The sequence below is a fragment of the Perognathus longimembris genome, chromosome 1, assembly GCF_023159225.1.
Source record: "Perognathus longimembris pacificus isolate PPM17 chromosome 1, ASM2315922v1, whole genome shotgun sequence".
Classification (NCBI taxonomy): domain Eukaryota; kingdom Metazoa; phylum Chordata; class Mammalia; order Rodentia; family Heteromyidae; genus Perognathus; species Perognathus longimembris.
The window spans coordinates 156506873-156528502 of NC_063161.1; the positions used below are offsets into that span (position 1 = coordinate 156506873).

Sequence of the window (21630 nt, forward strand, 5' to 3'; positions counted from 1 at the left end):
CTCTGTCATCACCCCATGGCGTTACTGGCCTGGCCTGATTTCTGCCTTGCTGAGGGATCCCTGGGGCCCACAGGCTCTCCTGGGTCCCTGATCAAAGGCCCCCTCAAACTTGAGACCCGATCAGCAGTTAGAAACAGCGTCTGGACACGGCCCTGCCCGCTCCCGCCCCCACCACCGACGCACACAGCCTCGGGTCGGTCGGCTCTGCTCCTTCCCTCCGTAGCCAGGGTTCTGGATCACCTGGAGAATGTGGGGGGTGGGGGGAGGAACTGGGGGAGCAGAGTAAACGTGGTGTGGCAGATCTGAACAGGCAACAAAAACATTTCCTTTATTGCAAATATGACAAGAGTCCACGGGGAGGTCTGGGAAGAAAGTGCCAGAAGGGGAGGGGGCTGGGAGGGGCCTCAGTGTGAGCCTCCACAGGGGGGAGCCCCAGCCGAGGCCCAGGACAGGGAGACGGGGGCGCTGATGCCACGGAGCTGGGCGGGGAGCGGAGGTCCTCCCTCTGGGACCCTCCTCCCCTGCCCGTTACCCTCAGCATGGGTGTGGGCAGGAACTGAACCTGGGCCTTATTCCCAGCACCTAGAGGCGTCCAGTGTCAGTAGTGGAGGGCTAGGGGCGGAGTGGAGAAGAGGTCAATGTCCCTGGTCCCCCATACCCACGTAGCAGCGCCAGGGCTGGCCTCGTCTGCCTCCTTGCCCTTGCCCAGTCGGGCACTCAGTGTGCCGGGGGGACCTGGGCGATGGCTTTCTCCACCCGCAGGTACCAGGGCTGGATGTGTGAGTGCCGCATCAGGTCGTCAAAGGCCTCCAGACCCTCCATCACCCGCAGCACGCCGTAGGACCGCCTGCGGCGTGGAACGCAAAAGGCAGCGTGGCTGGGCCCGGATGGGACACGCACGGGGCACGCACGGGGCACGCACGGGGCACCACAGGCAGGCACAGACGGGACACACAGATGGGGCACCAGATAGGGTACCAAACATGGGGGGGCACCACCGGCAGGGTTCCACAGCCAGGGGGCAGTGTCCAGGCCTGGCTGTTCTGAGCCTGTCACCTCTCTCACAACCCACATCCCTGTGGGCAGGAGGCTCACCCAAGTGTCCCTGGGGGGAGGAGAGAACCCCGCGCCCCATTCCCAAACCCGGGCCACCAGGCTGCGGAACGCTCGGGGTGGGGCGCGGGAGCCAGAGCAGGGAGACTGCCGGGTGGCGGCCTGGAGCCGGGCCACGACGGAGACGGGGAGGCCCGGGCCCCGGCTGGCGCCGTGTGGGCTTCGGGATGCGGGCGGGCCCGGAGCCGGGGCTCTTCCTGAGCTGGTCGGGTGTGTGAACCGCGACAGCGCCTTGCAGCTGGCTCTCTCCTCAGAGACACGGGCGGGTGTGGCCTGCCTGGCCCCCAGCCCCACACTAAAGGCTGACCCCGTGGTGTCGCACTACCCCTCACCACGCCTTAGCACGCCTACCAGATCGGCGAGGTTCGGCTTCTGGCCCCCCATGAAGGGCCGGTCCTTGCCCACTGCTGCCACCCACTTGTTGGCGGCCTCGTAGAGATCCTCCCGCACGTCATCCCGGAGGTGGTGCCTGGGGGGAGGGGGGGGCGGATCAGGAGACGCCTGCCCACAGCCATGTGGGAAGGAAGGACTCCCCCCCGGGGGTCGGTGAGGCTGAGCGAGCAGGGCGGCCCCCCACGGAGGCGGACGAAGGGGCCGAGGCGGGCACAAGGCTGCAGTCTGGGCCGAGTCCCTGCTTGCCTCCGCCTCTCCCCCCCAGGGTTTGCCGGGACAATCACCAGTGTCACACGGCGGGGTGGGGGCCGGGGGGGGGGCTCTCGGGACAGCAGGCGCAGACCCACAGCCCCCCTCACCTGCTCTTGAGGCGCTTGCTGATGAGGTACATGGCGGCCGCGCCCAGGTACTTGGCCATGGCGCCCTCCACGGCCCCGAACTTGCCCTCGCGGACGATGTAGTCGAAGGAGGCCAGGGCCTCGGCGGGCGTGCGGTACACGTTGGGGGAGATGAGGTGCACCAGCCAGTCGTCGGCCCACTGCCGCCACTTCATCTCCTCCCTGCCGGCACGCGAGGGCAGAGCGCTGGGCCCCAGGCCACCCTGGGGGGGGGGGGAGGGCTAGGAGGGGGACCCATTTTCCAGGCACCACCCAGCCTCAGCCCCAGGCAGCGCAGCCCCACTCACGCGCGGGCCTCCTTCCCCCCGTACATCCGCCGGGCCTCCTTCTCGTCCAGCATGAGCCAGTACTTGTTGCAGAACTCGGTCACCTCCTTGCCGCGGTCGTTCGTGGCCTTCATGGGAGGGTAGTAGGTGACGACCTCCTCCAGGGGCTGCCTTTGGAAAGCGCCGGAGTCTCACCTTGAGCCCTTCCCTTTCCTGACCATGCTGACTGCCCAGACCCCACCCGTCAAGGTCCTACGCCCTTTGGCAGCAAGGAGGATTCGCGTGAGACAGAGCGGCGCTTCCCTAACGGGATGAAGTTGCTCACACAGAGAGAGGTAGGCTGCCCTTGGCTCATTCTAGAAATGTGAGCAGCAGCCCCACTCTGCTCCCACACACAATCGTGGGGAGCCCTCCTCGGAGAGAAGCTGGGACTGAGCCTCCCGTCGGCCTGGGCCTCCCAAGGGGCGCCTTACCCCGACACCAGGTGGGTCTTGAGGGCACTGATGATGACAGAGGAGTCGTTCAGTTGTTTCTACAAGAGAACAGACAACCTTGAACTCGGGGGCCCTCCCACTTTCCTGTGGCCTTTTGCTGGGCACGGTGCTTGAGCCACAGCGTCCCTCCTAGCTCTTTGCTGGTTAATTTGGAGATACAAGTCTTCTGGATTTGTTTGCCTGAGCTGGCTTCCAACTGTGACCCTGAGGGGCTGGGGATATGGCCTAGTGGCAAGAGTGCTTGCCTCGTATACATGAGGCCCTGGGTTCGATTCCCCAGCACCACATAGACAGAAAACGGCCAGAAGTGGCGCTGTGGCTCAAGTGGCAGAGTGCTAGCCTTGAGCAAAAAGAAGCCAGGGACAGTGCTCAGGCCCTGAGTTCAAGGCCCAGGACTGGCCAAAAAAAGAAACAAAAAACCAACTGTGACCCTGAGATCTCCGCCTCCTGAGTAGCTAAGATTGCAGGCGTGAGCCACCAGTATGCCCAACCCGACCACTTTTTTTTTCTTTTCTTTTAAATGTCCCTCAGGTCTCCATGTGAGAAGTTTTGTTAAACTCACTGACACCCAAACTAGGGCAAGAATGCCCTACCTGGTGGCTCAGTATTAGCATGGCAACTCATCATCGGGACCAGGCAACATGTTGACCTTATTTCTTGCGGTGTTGGGAATAGAATCTAGGGCCCTGTGTGTGCTAGGGGAGTGTTCCACCACCGAGCCACACTCCAGCCCAAAGGACAGCTTTGGATCAGAGGTGTTGGCCGGTGGCTGGCACGATCACCATGGGCTCCTAAATAACGCCAGTGCTGAGACAATGCAAGGTCCCGTACAGCCTGGGCCTTGTTCACCCCTCACCCCGTCCCCATGACCACTGACTGAGCTTGTACCTCCCCACCTTCAAATCCTTGCTCTTAATAAGGGAAACCAAGTGTGGTAATGGGGGAGCCCCAGCATCTGGCCCAGCCCAGCCCCACCTGGCCTCCCCCCACTGAGGACTGAGTGGACTCGAAGAAACACTAGGAGCCCAGCTCTGTGCCAGACATTTCATATCTGTGTCCCTACAGCCCGGAGTCCTGTCCCCTGTTAACTAATAAGCCAGACCATGCTGGATGCTGGTGGCTCACATTAGCTACTCAGGAGGCAGAGATCACAGGATTGTGGTTCTAAGCCAGCCCAGGCAAAAGCACCCAAAAGCCACAAGTGGAGCTGTGGCTCAAGTGGTAAAGTGCCAGCCTTGAGTGAAAAGGTTAAACAAGAGCATGAAACCCTGAGTTTTGCCCTAGTATTGGTGGGGGGTGGGGGGGAGGGAAGAGAAAAAGAAAAAAAAGCCAGCCCAAGCAGACTAAGTGACCTGCCCCGCCACACACATGGGGGGGGGGGGCAAGAGCCACACTTCAAACTCAGACCACCTGACTTGAGAACCCATGTTGACTATCTCTGAGTGCTCAGCCTCCCGGAGGCTCAGCTGTTGGTGGGTACTGGTAGGGAAAGACTGCCAAACATCTATTTCTTCGTTGTGTTTGTTTCAGATGGGAGGGGTCTATTTCTCCCAGGCCTACTTCAGCCTTCAGTGGCTGGGACTACACTAAGCCTGGCTATGACCCGAATTTACTACTTCCTCTGTACACCAGCTGCTTTTCCCCTCAAACCTCTCCGTAAAGGCCTAGGGGTCCTAAGTCCAGATGCGAGGGTGTCTCTGGACAAGCTAGGGCAGAAGGGAGGCAGGCAGATCTTTGAGGCTCACCAAGCTGTCTCCTTCCTGGACCATCAGGATGGGCACCTTCCGATAGGAGGAGAACTTGATCTCAGTCCTGAGCACAGGGTTCACCTCCACCACCTCATAGGGCAAAGCGTGGAAGTCGAGGAAGGCACGGACTTTGCTGCAGAAGGGACACGTCTTGTACTGGTACAGGGTCAGCTGCAGGTGACTGGAGAGGGACATCTAGTGGGGAGAAAAAGCAGGGGGCTTCAGAGGCCAGGTGTCCAGGACTCAAGAGAACACTTCCCCAGGAAGTGACCGGAGACCGAGGCAGAAGAGAGGTGGGGTGGTAGGGAGAATGGAGGCCCTGGGTGGGAGGGAAGTGTCCCATACAGCAGACAGCACAGGTGCAAACCCCCAGAGCAGAGATGGGGAAGGGCTGCTCTGGAAGGAGGCATCCAGCCAGGCCCGGGTGGCTCACGCCTGTAATCCTAGCTACTCGGGGGGAGGCTGAGATCTGAGGATCACACAACCACCCAAAACGCCAGAAGTACAACTGTGGCTCACGTGGCACTAGTCTGGTGCAAAAACACTAAGGGACAGTCCCTAAGCCCCTAAGTTCAAATCCCAGCACAGACACTAACACAGTGCAGCCCCGGGTCCCACCCTGTCCTACAGTGAACAGACACCACTCCCTTGGGTAAACTGGACAATGTCACTGTGTGTCCTGTCCTGCCACCTGCCACCTACTTCTCCCTACTCCAAACCCCAGGACTCTGGGGGGGTGGGGGAGGGGGCAACACTGGCCAGGGCAGGGTCTTCCTCAGCTCCCTCCCAGGTGGAAGTCGCACTAGGCCAAGGCCCGGGATCTGGTTCTTCTGCAGAAAAGCCCCCCGCCCCCCCCCCGCGCCCCCAAGTGCTCCCGCTATGATTTTCATGCAGAAAGCCACAGCGGTGATATCCCAGGGTCCCCATGGGAAACTGGGGAGCCATTCTCCTTCCCCCTCCCCCCCTCTGGAAGGGGAGAGGGGCTCGGTGGGGAAGGGCTCTGAAGTGGAGGCTCACCTCCCCATCTGGGGCCCTGGAGTCTGGGTGGTGGGGGGGGGGGGGGTCATCGGTTCCACTAAGGCAGCTGTGGGCAGCCTGGAACCCGGAGGACGACGGTAAGGGGAGACACCCGGCGAGGCGGGGTCGCGGCACCTCCGCCCCGGTCGCTCGCCCCAAGGTCACGAGGGGCCGAGGGCGGCGGGCTCTGGCCCGCGGCTTCTGCGGAGCCCCGGGTTCGGCGTGGGTGGGTGGGTGGGGGGGTCCCCGTCCCCGTCCCCGCCGCGCCCCGGCACCCCGGGCCTCACCTGCACGGCCGAGCGTTGGGCGCGGAGGCGCTGGGCGCGCAGGTGCCACCGCGCCGTGTGGTACAGCCCGAGCGCGCCGCCCAGGGCCAGCGCCGCCGCCCCCAGCAGCCGCGGGCGCCCCTGGCGGGTGGCGGCCGCCGGGCCCCGGCCCCCCGCCGACGCCACGAAGCTGGCCTGGCTCTGCGCGAGCAGCGGCGGCCACAGCCGCCCACCCAGCCGGCCGGCCCGGGCGCCCCGGCCCGACCACAGCGCCCTCGCCGCCAGGGCCATGGTCGCTCCGCCGGCTCTACGGGCGGGCGCGCGAACCCAAATCGGCCCGGGCGCCGGCTCCCTCGCTCGCTCTCTCTCTCCTTAAAGGGCTCGGCCACCGGGTCCGGCCGGAGGCCAGCGGCGGCGCTGACGCCGAGAGGGGGCCGGGCGCGCCGTGGGGACCGGGCTTGTGCCCCCGTCAGAGCAGCCGAGGGGCGCTCCAGGGTGCTTAGGGGCGACCGCACGCCTCGTATCCGGGCGTGCATCCGTAGCGGGTACGGGCAGCGATCGGCGGTTCGTGGCTAGTCCTTTCCATGTCGTGCCGAGGAAAGGGCCCAACGCCCGGCCGACGCCGCTGCAGAGGGAGGCCGTGCTCGGCCTCGAGTGTGTCGGGGGGTGGAGGGGGAGGAAGGCCGGCCGGCAGGCGGCAGCGGCCCCCCCCCCGTCCGTTTCCGCCCTCCCGCACCGCTAAACTCAGCTTCGGCTCCGACCTGAACCATACATTTTTTTTTTCTCGAACCAAACGTGGGGGCCTTGGAAACCGAGTGTCCCAAATCTACCCCACGTGCAGCCGTCTGGTCGGCCCGGAGGCCTTCGGGGAAAAGAAAAACGCAAACAGGGCAGAGTGAGGGGGTTCCGGGACGCTTGGTCTCTGGAAACTTCTCTCGCACCAGCCAGAGTCTCGGAATCTCCATCGCTTGGGCTTCGCCGCGGACAGCCCCGGCAGGCGTGGCCACGCCCAGCGGCCGGGAGTGGGCGGGGCTTCGTTGCCGGTGGGCGTGGTTATTGATCTTAACGGGGCGGTGCTTCCCGCGGGGTTCGGCGGTCCCCGAACCCGCCCCCCGTAGGGTCCCAGCTCGGATCTTGGGCATGCAGTTGGGCTTGGAAGGCGAGGAGGGTGACCTCGAGGAAGAAGGCGACCGGGAGAGCTGCTGAAACCGTCTCTTCCCTAGGGATGTCCTCCAGAAAAACAGAGTTAGGGCCAGATGGGATTTTTGGACAGACCCTGGGGCCCTCTCCCGCCCCCCCCCCCCCGCACCGCCCCTGCTTGGGTATCAGAGGTGCAGACAGCCCAGCGAGCCTCGGCCAGTGAGTCCCCTGGAAACCTCGGCACTGGAGAAATGGGGGTACCAGCCCCATTTTTACAGAAGGGGAAACGGAGGCAGTCTCGGGGATGCTTGTGTGTTTGGGGTTTATTCCAGCCACTGCAGCCTCTAGGCTTGGCTGAACATGAGGGACAGACCAAGCACCCCCCCCCACACACACACACACACTTCCTCACCCCCCGTGCACCATTCTGGTGTGTTAGCATCTCAGCCACCTGGATTTACTGGTAACGGCCTGTTCCCAAAGCAGCCTGTTGCCTGCACAGCAGGCAGGAAGGCTGGAGAAACATCAACCCACAGGCTCCCTTTCACCTTCCTGGACCTCAGTTTTCCATCTGTAATATAGGACTAATGACTGGCAACCAGCCCATTGAGATTGTCTTAGAATTAAATGAGAAAAATTGATGAGAGGCCGAGAAGGTAATGAGGCTGATGCCTGGGGGACCCTCTACTTATTACCCCATCTGGCAGCTTCACCTGCCTAGCATAGTATGAGTCATCCTTTTCCAGGAAAGAAATTCAGTGACCTAGGAAAGAAATTCAGTGACTGGCCCCTCTGCCAAAATCCTTGGCAAAGGTCTTTCCTTTTGTTCTTCTGGCCAAGAGGTTCCTGGCTGGCTGCTTCAGTGCTCATTCTGCCTCAATGCCCTTGATCCTTGAGCTACCTCTTCCTTAATTCCTTCTACCTCTTCCTTAGCCACAGACCTTCTGGCAACCTTGGGGCTGAGGAACCAGCTGTTAGATGGAGCCTTAATCCAAGGCCGAGCAAATCTCTACCCTGCCCATCTCTCAGCCCACTTCAGCCAGCCTCTAATGGATCAATTCCCTCTTCTGTGGCAGCTACTTCCACCTCATGCTTTCTCTATGCCCCCTCTCTGGCCTCCAACTTGCCCCCATCCTAGCTCAGCCCTCATCTGAGAACTAAGCAAGTAGTCACTCTTCCTTTGCATAGGCAAAGGGACAGATACCCTATTCCAGGCAGGATGGTTGCTGTGGTTTGAATATGTTTTGTCCCTCCCTCCAAATCCATAAGCTGGGATCTTAGAGCCAGTGTAACTGTATTAGGAAGTAGTACTAGACATTTAGAAGCCTTGAAGAAGTAATTAGATCAGCCCTCAGGAATGTGATTGCTGCCCTTACAAAAAGGCTTGAGCACGAATTAGGCCTTTTTGCCCTTCCATCCCTTGTGCCATGTGGGGACACATAGCTGATGCCAACCGTAAAGAACAGGTCCACACACTGATGCCTTCGTGCTGAACTTCCCAGCCTCCAGAGCTGTGAGAAATAGTTCTCTATCATTTTATAAATGACCCACTCTGCGGCATTTTGCTATAACAGAAAGTGTGTGTGTGTGTGTGTGTGTGTGTGTGTGTGTGTGTGTAAAGGTAAAGGGGTTCTATATGTTGTCGTAGGGACTGCTGGGAACAGGTAGCTAGGACCCCAAGTTTGCACAAAGAGGGGAGAATGGAGCCTTTGACTGGGAAAAACCTGGATCCTGCTATCCCTGGAGCCCCATTCTGGGCTGAACTTCTACAACCAACTCCCTGGGTGTCTGCAGGTGGCAGTGTTGTGATGAATGCCCTTCTGTGACTTTGTGACTCCTCCCTTCCCAGCTTATCTTTGGCCTCTTCTGCAGCCTGCTTTTTTTTTGCCAGTCCTGGGCCTTGGACTCAGGGCCTGAGCACTGTCCCTGGCTTCTTTTTGCTCAAGGCTAGCTAGCACTGTGCCACCTGAGCCACAGTGCCACTTCTGGCTTTTTCTATATAGGTGGTGCTGGGGAATCGAACCCAGGGCTTCATGTATACAAGGCAAGCACTCTACCACTAAGCCATATTCCCAGCCCTGCAGCCTGCTTCTTAAGAATTGGGTTCCATCGCTGGGAATATGGCCTAGTGGTAGAGTGCTTGCCTCACATACATGAAGCCCTGGGTTCAATTCCTCAGTACCACCTATATAGAAAAAGCCAGAAGTGGTGCTATGGCTCAAGTGGAGTGCTAGCCTTGAGCAAAAAGAAGCCAGGGACAGGGCTCGGGCCCAGAGTACAAGCCCTAGGACTGGCAAAAAAAAAAAAAGAATTGGGACTGTGACTTAGTGGTAGAGTGCTTGCCTAGAATGAAGCCCTGGGTTCAGTTCCTCAGCTGCACACAAACAGGGCATAATACCTGTGCGTCTGATCAAATATTTACCTAAATGAACTCCAGGAAATGAAAATGAGGTTTTTTTCCTTTTTTGTTGTGTTTGTTCACTTACATGTCTTTGAGAGTGTAAGGGGAGACACAGAAATGGAGGGACAAAATAAAGGAGGGTGAAAAAATGCAGCAATGTACTCATTGGACATTATGTTGAAAATAAACTATACAACTTGTGGGTAGGGGATGGGAGGAAAAAACTGGGAGGGAGCAAGGGAAAGGGTGACATTGTCCAAATGTACTCTTGCTGGGTGCTGGGGGCTCATACCTGCAATCCTACCAACTCAGGAGGCTGAGATCTGAGGACTGCAGTTCAGATCCAGCCCAGGCAGGAAAGTCTGTTAGACTTTTTTTTGTCCCAGTCCTGGGTCCCTGAGTCCTCAGGGCCTGAGCACTGTCCCTGAGTTGTTGGTTTTTGCTCAAGGCTAGCACTCTACCTCTTGAGCCACAGAATCACTTCTGGCATTTTCTGTATATGTGGTACTGAAGAATTGAATCCAGGTCCTCATGCATGCTAGGCAAGCACTCTACTGCTAAGCCACATTCTCGGCTCTGTGAGACTCTTATCTTCAATTAATCACCAGAAAGCTGGAAGTGGAACTGTGGCTCAATGTGGTAGAGCACTAGCCTTGAGCACAAAAGCTCCAGGACAGTGCCCAGGCTCTGAGTTCAAACCTCAGGACTGACAAAAAGAAAAGAAATGTACTCTTTTTGTTTGTTTGTTTGTGTGGTACAAAGGAATCAAACCCAGGGCCTCATGCATGCTAGAAGAAATGTACTACCTCAGTTATGTAACAGTAACTCCTCTGTACATCACCTTTATGAAACAAAAATTAAAAAAAAAAAAGAAAGAAGCTGAAAGGAGGAGGGTAGGAAAAATGGTGATGAGTTCATAGTACCTCCCCCCCCCCCCACCCATTCTGAGAGTATGGACTCACAGAAGCTCCAGGGAGAATTGTTCTGCTTTGTAACATGTAATATTCTGATTTTCATAGATGTTCACTGTGACACCAGTGGGTGGGAGGCAGATATTTTACGAGGCGCACACTTTACCACTAGGCCATATTCTCAGCCCTTGGGAGGCAGATATTTTAAATGAGTTGGTGTAAATAAAAATGACGTTCCAGAAAATGTTCATTGATTTGTTTCCATCTGGAAATGTTTATTATTCACAATTTTGTTTGTATTATAGCCAGGCCAGGCACCAGTGGCTTACACCTGTAATCCTAGCTACTCAGGCTGACTTTGAACCTCAACCCACAGATCTCAGCTTCCTGAGTAACTGGGGTTACAGGCATGAGCCACTTGCCTCCAGCCCCTTTTCTATTTTGCAGCCTTGCTTATTCTAAAACTCCTAAGGTCTTTTTTTTGGGGGGGAGGGGGGCCAGTCCTGGGCCTTGGACTCAGGGCCTGAGCACTGTCCCTGGCTTCTTTTTGCTCAAGGCTAACACTCTGCCACTTGAGCCACAGCGCCGCTTCTGGCCGTTTTCTGTATATGTGGTGCTGGGGAATTGAACCCAGGGCCTCATGTATACAAGGCAAGCACTCTTGCCACTAGGCCATATCCCCAGCCCCCTCCTAAGGTCTTTTGAAGGCCCATTGGCTGTCTGTGTGCCCAGCAGAAGTTCAGGGTCCCTTTCCTCCTGTGCGGGGTTGTCTGGTAGCGAGAAGGGCTGGTCCGTCCAAGTGGGAACTGCTGTTCAGCGGCCATTTCTTTGCAAGTGGATCCTCCATAAGTTCTGCTCAGTAAAGGATGGGCCCTCCAAGCTCAGAGACAGTGCCCAGGCCCTGAGTTCGAGGAGGAGGAGGAGGAGGAGGAGGAGGAGGAGGAGGAGGAGAAGGAGGAGGAGGTACTGGACACCCCCCCCTTTTCCTCCCCCAGTACTGATAGAACCCAGGGCCTTGTGCTTGCTAGGCAATGTTCCACTCCTGGGCTATATCTTCAGTTCTGGAACTTTACTTGGGGGGTTGCTAGGTATATTGGGGATTAGGGGAGAGGACCAACAGATAGAGTGACTGAAGGTAAGAATGGTTTAAAGATGAAAATAGAAAAATGAAACTTGTTTTTAATGTTACGTTTTGTTTGCTAGGACTGGGGTTTGAACTCAGGACCTTTCGTTCAGCTTTTTCACTCACAGCCGACACTCTACCACTTGAGATATTCCTCCATCTCAGCTTTGTGCTGGATAATTGGAGATGGAGTCTCCAGATCTTTTTCTGCCCTGGTTGGCCCAGAACTACAACCCTCCAGATCTCTTCTGAATGGGATTATAGGTGTGAGCCACTGGGGCCCAGAAAAAGTTAAAATTTTCATAATGGCTAATAACGCTTGTTATCTAAGGTAGCGTGCTGTTCCCTTCAAAAGAAAAACAAGTGCAGGATTTTGGGGGGGGGGGGGCTGGTACATTATCACTTAAGTTACCAGTCAACTTCTGGCTTTTCGCTGGTTAATTGGAGATGAATGTCTCATGAACTTCCCTGTCCAGGTTGGCTTTGAACCATGGTCCTCAGAACTCAGCCTCCTGAGTAGCTAGCTATGTTTGCAGATGTGAGCCACTGACACTGGCTTGTTCTCAAATTTCTAAGAGAAGAATGAACTTATTTTCACAAATCACCAATATCTTAGTAGGAGAAGACAGATACTCTAAGCTATTCACTGGCCTCTTCCTTCCTTCTTCATTGCATCTTTCTCTCTTGCCATTCAACCTTTTAAATAAGGATTTTGAGATGAGATTACTATAGATTATCCAGCTGGCCCTAAATGACATCTCAAGTGTCCTTTGAGACAGGGCAAGAAGGAGATTATGCACAAAGGAGAAGGCCACACCGACAGGCAGAGGGGAGTCAGGACCACGAGCAGAGAGCTGGAAGAGGCAAGGCACAAATTCTGGGGCCTCAGAGGGAGCAAGCACCGCCCCCCCAACCCCCATACACACACCTTGATGTACACACACAGTGATTTTCTGACTTCAGACTTCTGGTCTTTGGAAGTGTGTGGTAATTTGTTGTAATAATGGGCTGGCTTGGGAAATTCTCATCCTATCCAGATTGCAGAGGATGTTGGCAGAAAATAGTAGGGTTATGAAAATCTACTGAGGCCTGTCTGGGGGGCTGGCGGGGGGGGGGGAGGAGGGTTTGCAAATGCATGTGGGGAAATGGTAGACCAAGACAGGAAACGGGGAGAAAGTGGCTTCGTCTAGGGACCTCAGCATGGAAGGAGGTATGGGAAAGGTAGCAGGGAACAGCGGGAACCTAGCAGTCGTGGAGGGAGTGCAGGGGTGTCGGAGGTTAGCGGGGAGCCATGATCCATCCCAATCCTGTTCCTAGAGAAAGCAGGGCTTGGGACTGCCATGATCCTGGGGAAGGCAGTGCCCACCCGAGGCTTCCAGCCCAAGCCATGACCACCAGCCTGCCTGCCTGCCTGCACCCGGCTGCAGAGAGGCCACCCCTGTCCTTCTAGGTCATTCTGACAACCCTCAGAAAGGGCAGGGTGAGGGGGCAGGAAGGACCTGCCCAGGGAACAGGCCTGTAAACCCTGTCCCCCCCCCCCAAGCTCACACCCTTGCCTAGACTCCTGAGGATGGAGTCCTGAAGGACAACCTCCAGACCAAAGCCAAGGTCTCAGCCAGGCACCGGCGGCTCACGCCTGTCATCCTAGCTACTCAGGAGGTTGAGATCTGAGCATCAAGGTTCAAAGCCAGCTGGGGCAGAAAAGTCCCTGAGAGTCTTAGCGCCAATGAGCCACCAAAAAGCTGGAAGTGGAGCTGTGGCTCAAGCGGTAGAGTGCCAGCCTTGAGGGGAAAGCCCGAGGAGAGCTCCCTAGCCTCGAGTTCAAGCAAAAATAAACATTTAAAAAGCCACGACAGGAGCCCTCCTCTCAGGTGCCCACACACCTGAGAACCAGAGCCAGGCTGTGCTCTGAGCTCGTGCCTCAACCGCAGGGCCTGCTGACCCTTCTGGCTGGCCTCCAAAGCCTCCCCACAGGGGAGGACAATGGTTTGCATTTGGGGTGCAAGGAGGACAGGGTCCCTCGCCCACCACGTGGGAGGGGCAGGGCTGTAAAGCTACTTCTGGAAACAGGAGACCTTTGAGAGGACAAAGCACCTCACACTCCTGACCACGGCCAGGGCCATGGGGTCACCCCCCCACCCAAGTAGGACCCATCTGTGAACCCCAAGAGTTCCTGAAGCTGTGACAGTACCTCTGGGTCTCTTGCCTGAGGCCTGGGAGGCTGTGGGAAGCCATTAGCCCCCAGCCATTCACGCCTGGCTCAACACTGAAACCAGACCAGGGGGTCAGACCAGATTCCTGAGGCTTATTGCCTCGGAGGAGGGGTGCGGCTGAATCCTTCTGGCCTCTGGCCACAGAAAGCCCAAGTAGAGGCAGCGGTCAAGCTCTTGCCTGGGCTCCGCAGATCTGGAGCCATGGCCAGGCCCAACCGCTCCCAGGCCTCTGGGTTTGGTGCTTCTGTGTGGCTCACTGAGGGTACACAGTTCCCGGGCAGTTCCCCAGCGGTGGGGCGGGGGGGGGGAATTGAAGAAAGCCCGGGCATGGGGTTCCGGAGGAGCAGTTGGGGACCACCGTGGAAACCATCGCCAGAGCCTGGCGGAGGTGCGGTAGTTCCTGGCATGCCAATGCAGGCACCACATATATGGTAAAACGATTCCAAGACCCACAGGACCCGAGGACCCCCCCCCCCCCCGCAGTTCTGAGCAACAGGGCCCCTGGAGTCCTTGCTGTTCCCAGTGGGAAGGGAATGGGCAGGGACTGGAGTCTTTAGCGTCCTGTTCACCCTGGAACTTGAAGGTTGGCCTGAATCTCCACGGCAAGTCTACACTGTGGTCCTCGCCCGTCTCCCCCCTGGGGCCGGGCCTCACGGCTGCTGGGAAGAGGATGCGAGCGAGGAACTGACCCTGCTGGATGATGAAGGACATGGACAGAGCTTGTGTTCCCTGGATCTCCAGCCCAACCCATGGGAAATCTCCTCTTCCGGAGCAGAGGCTTCCAGCACCCACAGCCGCCCTTCCAGCTCCGACCCAGCCCAGCACCAGTCTCCTGGGGGTAGGGATGGGAACCCCATCATGTGACGCCCTAATCCCTCAGCTGGCCTCCCTTCACTGGATCTGCAAGCCCTGGGGTGGGGGTGCACACCTCTTAAAGCAGTCAGGAGGCTGAGGCAGGAGGATCCCAAGTTCAAGGCCACATGGAGGTGTGGCCTCTGAGAGCCCTGAGTTCAAACCTCAGTACCGACAAAAAGAAACAAAGTTATGCATTTGAGCTGGGGCCATGGCTCAGTAGTAGGGAATTACTCAGCCCCAATGAGCTTCTAGGTTTGGTCCCTAGCACTGTCCCCAAACGAATCACGTTCAAAGCCATCATGGTCCTCAATTCCAGGAGCTGCGTGGCCTCACGGAGTTAGTAGAGCAGGTCCCAGAGGGAGACTGAGGCAGGGAGGCTGGCAGAAGTGTGTGGGGGTGCACGTGGAGGGGCCAGCCAGATGCCCACGCGATGGGCACCTCCCCCTCCTGCCCCCATGTGGCAAACCACTCTAGTTCATATCCTAGACCCCCCACTTGGTGAGCACTGGTAACAGCCAGAGACATTCAGAGTCTAGAACATTCCATCCAATTCTTCTGTTCCCTCTCTACTTAGAGTTCTTGAGGTTCTATCCCTCCCCACTTCCAAGGTCGCAAAGACTTGAGGATATTGTGTGTGTGTGTGTGTGCGCACACGCACGTGTACACCCGTGCACGCACACATGCAAACTTGTACTGGCCTTGAACTGGGGGTTTCAGTGTTGTCCCTTAGCTGTTTGCTCAAGGCTGGCACTCTACCACTTTAGCCACAGCTCCACTGCCAGCTTCTTGCTGGTTCATTGGAGATTAGCAGCTCATAGACTTTCCTGCTCAGGCTGGCTTTGAACCAGGCTGGCTTCCTGAGTAGCTAGGATGACAGGTGTGAGCTAGCAGTGGCACCAGGCTTGAGGGTACAACGGCAGGGGTGAAACTCCTAGGGTTAGGAGAAGGCATGGTGAGAGAGAGAAGAGGGGCTGGAAGGGTGGGGGTGGCCCCCTTGTGCCCACAGCTGTGTTCAGCTTCACTTCCTGCCCTTTCTTCATCGGGAGTGGTGGCTGGGCAGGGCCTGGGCTGATAGTGTGGGCCTCTCTGACATGGGGTTGGGGAGGCCGCACCCTACCTCCAGCTCAGGACCCCTCCAAAGCTCCTTCCCTCGGGCGCCAGGTCCTGGTGCCTAGGTGATGGGTGTACAGAGGCAGCAAGGGCCCTCTTAATCCTGTGTGAGGCCGGCAGGCCCCTCAGGCCAGGTGTGCAGCACAGCTGTGGCTACCTCGGGCACAATGCATGCATAGGGGCTGTACCACCACTGCCTCTCAAGGATGCTGGCCGGGCCCACAGTGAGGAGAGAGCTGGTTCAAGGCTGGGACCAGCATGTCAGGGACAGCTCTGGGCCTGACCTCTGGGAGCTACCACCCAAGGCAGAAAGACAGGGATGGTCTCAATGACTTCTCAAAGTCAAGGCCAAATCCTTGCACACTCTATGACCCAAAGCACCTGGAGTAGAGCAACTCTGTAGTTGAGCCCACTTACCTGGGGCAGGTGCTTGTCTCACCTGCTTCCCTGACCAGGGATCCCCTGTGAGCTGGAAACACAACTCAGCCTGTGGATTTCTTTGTTCACTTATTTAGTGTTGGTACTAGGATTTGAACTCAGAGCCTTTCACTCTCAGTTGGCTTTTGCACTCAAGGCTGGCACTCTACCACTGGAGCCACAGCTCCAGTCTTTTGCTGATTAACTGGAGACCAAGAATAGACTTGGACTGGTTTTGAACTGTGATCCTTAGCTCTCAACCTCCTGAGCAGCTAGGATTACAAGGATAAACCACTGGTACCCATATTTCTCCTCTCTCTCTCTCTCTCTCTCCCACTTGAGCCACAGCACCACTTCCCTGTCTCATTTTTTTCTTTCAGCAGGTATAGGGAGAAGACTTCAACACACACACACACACACACACACACACACACACACACACACACACACTCTTTGGGCTTGTGATATAGCCCCAGGGGTTCAAAGGTGACCGCTTGTCCAGAATGGAGCCACAGATCCATGGAGGAGGCTAACAGAGGAAGGGAGGGAACCCGGAAGTCACAGAGCACGGAGCGGGAGCCCTCGTCCCTTGCCAGGCTGCAGAGCTCTGGGAACTCCCCTCTTGTTCCCCTGCTGACCCCCCTGCCCTTCCACCTTGCACAATCCTGACCACAGGGAGAAAGGGGCAAACCTCTTGCCAAGTGTTTCAGTGTTGCTGACTTGCTTCACCCTTCCTGGATTTGGCAAAGGATGGATCACCTGGCCCTGAGGTGGGGGCGCAGCCTGGGGCCCATAAATAGTTGGCGTCAGGCAGGTCTCCTCACTCTTTCCTCTTCCTTTTCCAGCTCTCCCCAGTCCCCGCAGCTGCTCTGTAGCCATGACCCTGGGACTCCTGTGGCTGGGGCTCACCCTGCTGGGGGTCTTGCAGGCCCAGACCCCGGACTCTGCTCCCAACCTGATCCCCGCCCCATCTCTACGCAAGGTCCCCCTGAAGCGCAACTTCCAGGATGCCCAGGTAAGGGTCCTGGAGGGGCAGCTGCAGGGAGAGCTAGGGTTTGGGGGGGAGGAGAGCTGAAGGGCGTCAAGAACAGCAGTATTGGGGGTTGGAGCTGTGGTTCAGGCATAGAGTGCCAGCCGATGACTGAAAATGTCAGATATGGAGCCCGAGTCCCCATCTCAGACGGGAGGGGGGGGAGCGGGGGGAAAGAGTAGCATTGATTGGGTGGAATGGGCAAGACTCAGGGAGTCCAGAGCCTAGGACTCTGTACCTGGGTGTCCTGATGGAAACCACACCCCACACCTCCATCCCTTCCTCATCTCAGAGCCACTGTGCCTACTGACCCCCACTGTCTACCAAGGGGGAACATCTTCAGTCCCTCTGCACAGATGAGGAAACTGAGGCCCAGGTGTCCCTACTGATGCTGGAGGCCCTTAGTTCTTGCTGGCCCAGGCTGGGACCCTGGAACCCCAGTTAGAGGGGGTCCCAGCCAGGCTGCCTAGAGATGCCCACAGGGACAGAGCAGGAGGGGCAGCTCCTGGAGCCACCCCAGGGCTCTGCCTCATCCTGCCCTGTAGTTCCAGGGGAAGTGGTACGTCGTAGGCCTGGCAGGGAACGCAGTACAGAAGAAACAAGGCGACTCGAAGATGTACACCACCACCTACGAGCTGAAAGAAGACCGCAGCTACAACGTCACCTCCACCCTGCTCAGGTGAAGCCGCCGCCTCCCCAGGGCTGGATGGACAGACTCATCTCACAGCCAAGGGGGGACAAAAGCAGAGGGAGCCTGTTCTTCCCATCATGGCTTCCCTTCCTCCCTCCTTCTCTTTCTCCCTTTCTTTCTTCTCTCAGTGTGGCACTCCAGCAGGGGCAGCGGTGCTGATGGACACACACAGTCAACGAGGATGGAGAGGCTGGGTGTGGTGGCACACACACACACACACACACACACACACACACCCAGAAGTGAACAAGACGATCTCAAACAACAAGCCAAGCTGGGTCCTGGTGGCTCATGCCTGTGATCCTAGCTACTCCAGAGCCAGAGATTAGGAGGACTGTAGTTTGAGGCCAGCCCCAGAGAACAAGTTCAGGAGACTGCATCTTCAATCAATAACTGGGTGTGTTAGCACACATCTGTCACCCTAGCTAGGGTGGGAAGCTTAAATAGGAAGATTTGGGTCCAATTTGACCTTCATAAAAAACAAGTTCCTGGGCTGGGGATATGGCCTAGTGGCAAGAGTGCTTGCCTCGTATACATGAGGCCCTGGGTTTGGTTCCTCAGCACCACATATATAGAAAATGGCCAGAAGTGGTGCTGTGGCTCAAGTGGCAGAGTGCTAGCCTTGAGCAAAAAGAAGCCAGGGACAGTGCTCAGGCCCTGAGTTCACGGTCCAAGACTGGCCAAAAAAAAAAAAAAAAACCAAGTTCCTCTCTCAAAAAACTACTAGAACAACAAGGGCTGGAGGTGTGATTCAAGCTGTAGAGTGCTTGCCTAGCAAGCATGAAGCCCTGAGTTCAAACTCCAAGACCAACAACAAAAACAAAACAAAAATCCAAGATGGGAGTCAGACACCAGTGGCTCACACCTGTAATCCCAGCTACGAAGGAGGCTAAGATTTGAGGATCATGGTTTGAAGCCAGCCCACATAGGAAAAGCCCTGAAACTCTTATCTCCAATTAGTCACCAGAAAACTGTGGAGAGCGCTAGCCTTGAGCTGAAGAGCTCAGGGACAGTGCCAGGGCCCTGCGTTCAAGCCCTAGTATCAACACACACACACACACACACACACAGTGTGCATGGAGTGTGCAGAGTGTGCACAGCAGACTCTGAGTCTGAGAGTAGAAGAGAGTGGTACCTTCCAGAGGTAGCAAGCCAGACCCTGGAGTATCCTACCCTGCAAGGCCGGGGGCTCCTACAAGGCCAGAATCTGGGCATCTGGGCTCAGTTGCATCAGGGGAGAAACTGAGGTAGTTCTGAGAGGGGTGGAACAAGGAAGGTGAGGCCGGGCAGTCAGGAGTGGGAGGTGACAGGGTGGATGGGGACTCGAGAGCAGGGCCAGGAATGTATCCCCTGCAGTGTTTTTCTGACTTGGGAAGCTGGTGGGTTGGAGCTGGAACATTAGAAGACCAAGGGGCAGAAGAAAGGCAGACTTGGGCAGCTCAGATTTGGGGGTCTCAGTGGGTAAGGTGAGCCTCAAGGAAGAGGTCAGGTTTGACCCAAGAGCTAGGGAAGTACTTGGTTTGGAGCAGGCTGGAAAGATGGAGTGGTGGTGGGGGGGGTAAGTGGGGGAGCATCCAGGTGAGAGTTGGGGTAAGTGCCTAGCTCCAGAGCTGCAAGTGGGGTAGGCCACCCAGGGGAGGCAGCCAAGGAGGGACCATGGATACAGGAGAGAGGGTCAGGCAGCTCTACCCCAGGCCAGTCTAAGCGGGTGGGTGGGGCTTCTGCTTTCATGGGGGGCAGGCGCTCATGAGTTGGACTGGCCCCGGGAGGGGGGGGGGTAGAATCTGAATCCTGCCATCACCTTGGTACCACTTGGCCAGGCCCAGAGGGTCCACACCGGTGTCATCTCCCTCTGCTCACCTCATCCCTTGCTCCCATAGGGATCAGGGCTGTGACTACTGGATCAGAACTTTTGTCCCAAGTTTCCGGCCGGGCCAGTACACCCTGGGCAACATTCGCAGTGAGTGCCCATTGGGAGGGGGCTGTGGGACTGGGCTTCGAGGGAGCACAGGGCTTTCTGTCCCCCTCCTCAGATGCTGTGCTCCGAGCGAAAAGCTATGATCAGTGGGACAGTGAGGGTGACCTCTTACCCCCACCCCCGCACCGCAGGTTACCCTAACCTACAGAGCTACATCGTGCGTGTGACAGCTACCGACTACACCCAGTTCGCCATGGTGTTCTTCAAGAAGACTTCCGCCAACAGGGAGTACTTCAAGACTACCCTGTATGGTGGGTCTTTCCTCCTATCCCCTGGGGTCCCAGGTCCTGGTCGAGCTTGGGGGATGGGACCCCTCATTCTCACTCGGGCCCCAAGGTCTTCCCCAATTCCAGCCCACTCAGGGAGGAGGTTTTCCTGCAGATCCTCTATAGGAAAACATCAGAAGCCTCATTCATGTGCCTGATAATTTCTTTTATTTTTGAGTGCTGGCATTGGCTTTGTGCTCATGGATGGCTCTCTGACACTTGAATCATACCTCCACCTTCAGGTGTTTTTTGTTGTTGTTGTTGTTGTTGTTTTTGCCAGTCCCGGAGCTTGGACTCAGGGCCTGAGCACTGTCCCTGGCTTCTTGTTGCTCAGGGCTAGCACTCTGCCACTTGAGCCACAGCACCACTTCCGGCCTTTTCTGTATATGTGGTGCTGAGAAATGGAGCCCAGGGCTTCATGCATGCTAGGCAAGCGCTCTACCGCTTAGCCACATACATTCCCAGGCCCTCTTTCAGGGTTGTTGTGTTTTTTTTTTTTTTTTTTGCTGGATAATTGAAGAAAAGAGTCTCATGGACTTTTCTTCCCGGGGATTGGCTTTGACCCACCCTCCTCCGATTGCTGCTTTCTGGGTAGCTACAATTACAGGCATGGGCCACCAGCACCCAATAATATTTATAGAGTATCTTTCTGCCTGCCACAAGGGAGAACCAAAGAGCTGGGCTCTGAACTGAAGAATCGCTTTGTCCGCTTCGCCAAGTCTCTGGGCCTCACTGATGACCACATCACCTTCCTTACCCCCATTGGTAAGGACCAGCTGGGGAGATGGGAAGGGGGCATGAGGGCTGTCCAGGTCAGATGCCGCTCCACCAGGGAGGGGAGAAACAGGAGGAGACCCAATGGCCGGCTCTGGCCAAGGCAAGAGCAGTGGCCTCCTCTGGAAGCCATTTTGGATTCACATTGCCCTACCTTGGAACCTATGGGTCCCCAGAGATCCTGACCCCAAGTGCTGCCCCCTGATAGGTTAGCCTGGGCTGACCAGATGAGAATCTCAGATTGGTGTCCAAGTTTTCTTAGGCCTTCCAGTTCTGGGTCTCCCTCTGGATCTTATTCATCTTTGATGTGGGACACGTCCCTGCTTTCATGTAGCCCGGCTTGACCTGGGCAGGGGGCTCCTCCCAGGTCATTCAGGGTCACTGGCTGAGTGGGTTAAAAGGCAGGAGGCCTGGGGGCTGGAGCACAGCTATGCAAGTCTCCAAACCATTCCCTTACTTCATCTTCCTCAAGTCCTGAGGGAACCCCCAGAAGTGTAGCTGGGCCAGGCTGGGCCTGAGGGACAGCACAGGGGTCCTAGTAGCCAGAGACTGTGCATACACACGCGCACACACCTGTCCTGTCTGCCTGTTCTGATGGACTTTCTCCCTCACAGACCAGTGCATTGATGACTGAGGTGCAGTGAGTACGGCTGGGGCAGGGAGCTGATGGGGAGGGCGGTTGGGCGTGGGGTGAGGGTAGGAGGGTCTCAGGCCTGCCTTTGCTCCCTCCCTTTCCCCCCCTCCCCAACTGCAGCATCTTTAATCAACTCTCTTTTCTCAGGTGTTGCCTCTCTTTATATTTCATCCTTCCTATTGCTTCTGCCCCGGGAGCCAAATTGGCTACTCCACGCCCCCCTCACCCCCGCCCCCAGCCAAGAAGCCAGTGACAGCTGGAAGACCTTAGGGTGCCCTGCTGACCACCCAGCTGCTCCCAAAGCCACCTGGCTGATGGAGCCCACTCACTTGTCTGCTAAATAAACACATGCCCTAGCCCCCGAATCTGTACTTCCTTTTGTTTTGTGGGTG

General features: G+C 57.0%; 2 protein-coding genes and 1 non-coding gene across 4 annotated transcripts; 1 reads left to right on the plus strand and 2 right to left on the minus strand.

Annotated features, from left to right (window-relative positions):
• Nucleotides 1-303: 303 nt before the first annotated feature.
• On the minus strand, nucleotides 304-5986 carry Ptges2 (prostaglandin E synthase 2). 2 transcript variants are annotated; one of them, XM_048343729.1, is made up of 7 exons: nucleotides 5717-5986; nucleotides 4410-4607; nucleotides 2644-2702; nucleotides 2192-2341; nucleotides 1866-2066; nucleotides 1465-1582; nucleotides 304-847 (listed from the first exon to the last, which is right to left on the minus strand). In XM_048343729.1, exons 1-7 carry the CDS (start codon nucleotides 5984-5986, stop codon nucleotides 800-802), a joined length of 1044 nt encoding a protein of 347 aa, XP_048199686.1. In that variant the 3' UTR covers nucleotides 304-799. The 2 variants fall into 2 exon arrangements, with proteins under 2 accessions (XP_048199686.1, XP_048199693.1); XM_048343736.1 differs by having other exon boundaries at nucleotides 304-842; nucleotides 1461-1582.
• On the minus strand, nucleotides 3187-3296 carry LOC125341500. The gene has a single exon (XR_007208995.1). It is a non-coding gene; the product is annotated as a small nucleolar RNA U6-53/MBII-28 (small nucleolar RNA).
• A 10687-nt stretch (nucleotides 5987-16673) lies between the features above and the next one.
• Nucleotides 16674-21601, plus strand: Lcn2 (lipocalin 2). Its single transcript, XM_048343761.1, has 7 exons — nucleotides 16674-16880; nucleotides 17441-17574; nucleotides 19467-19546; nucleotides 19696-19815; nucleotides 20494-20595; nucleotides 21219-21242; nucleotides 21430-21601. The coding sequence occupies exons 1-6, from the start codon at nucleotides 16743-16745 to the stop codon at nucleotides 21236-21238; spliced, it is 594 nt and encodes a 197-aa protein (XP_048199718.1). The 5' UTR covers nucleotides 16674-16742; the 3' UTR covers nucleotides 21239-21242; nucleotides 21430-21601.
• The last annotated feature ends 29 nt before the right edge of the window (nucleotides 21602-21630 follow it).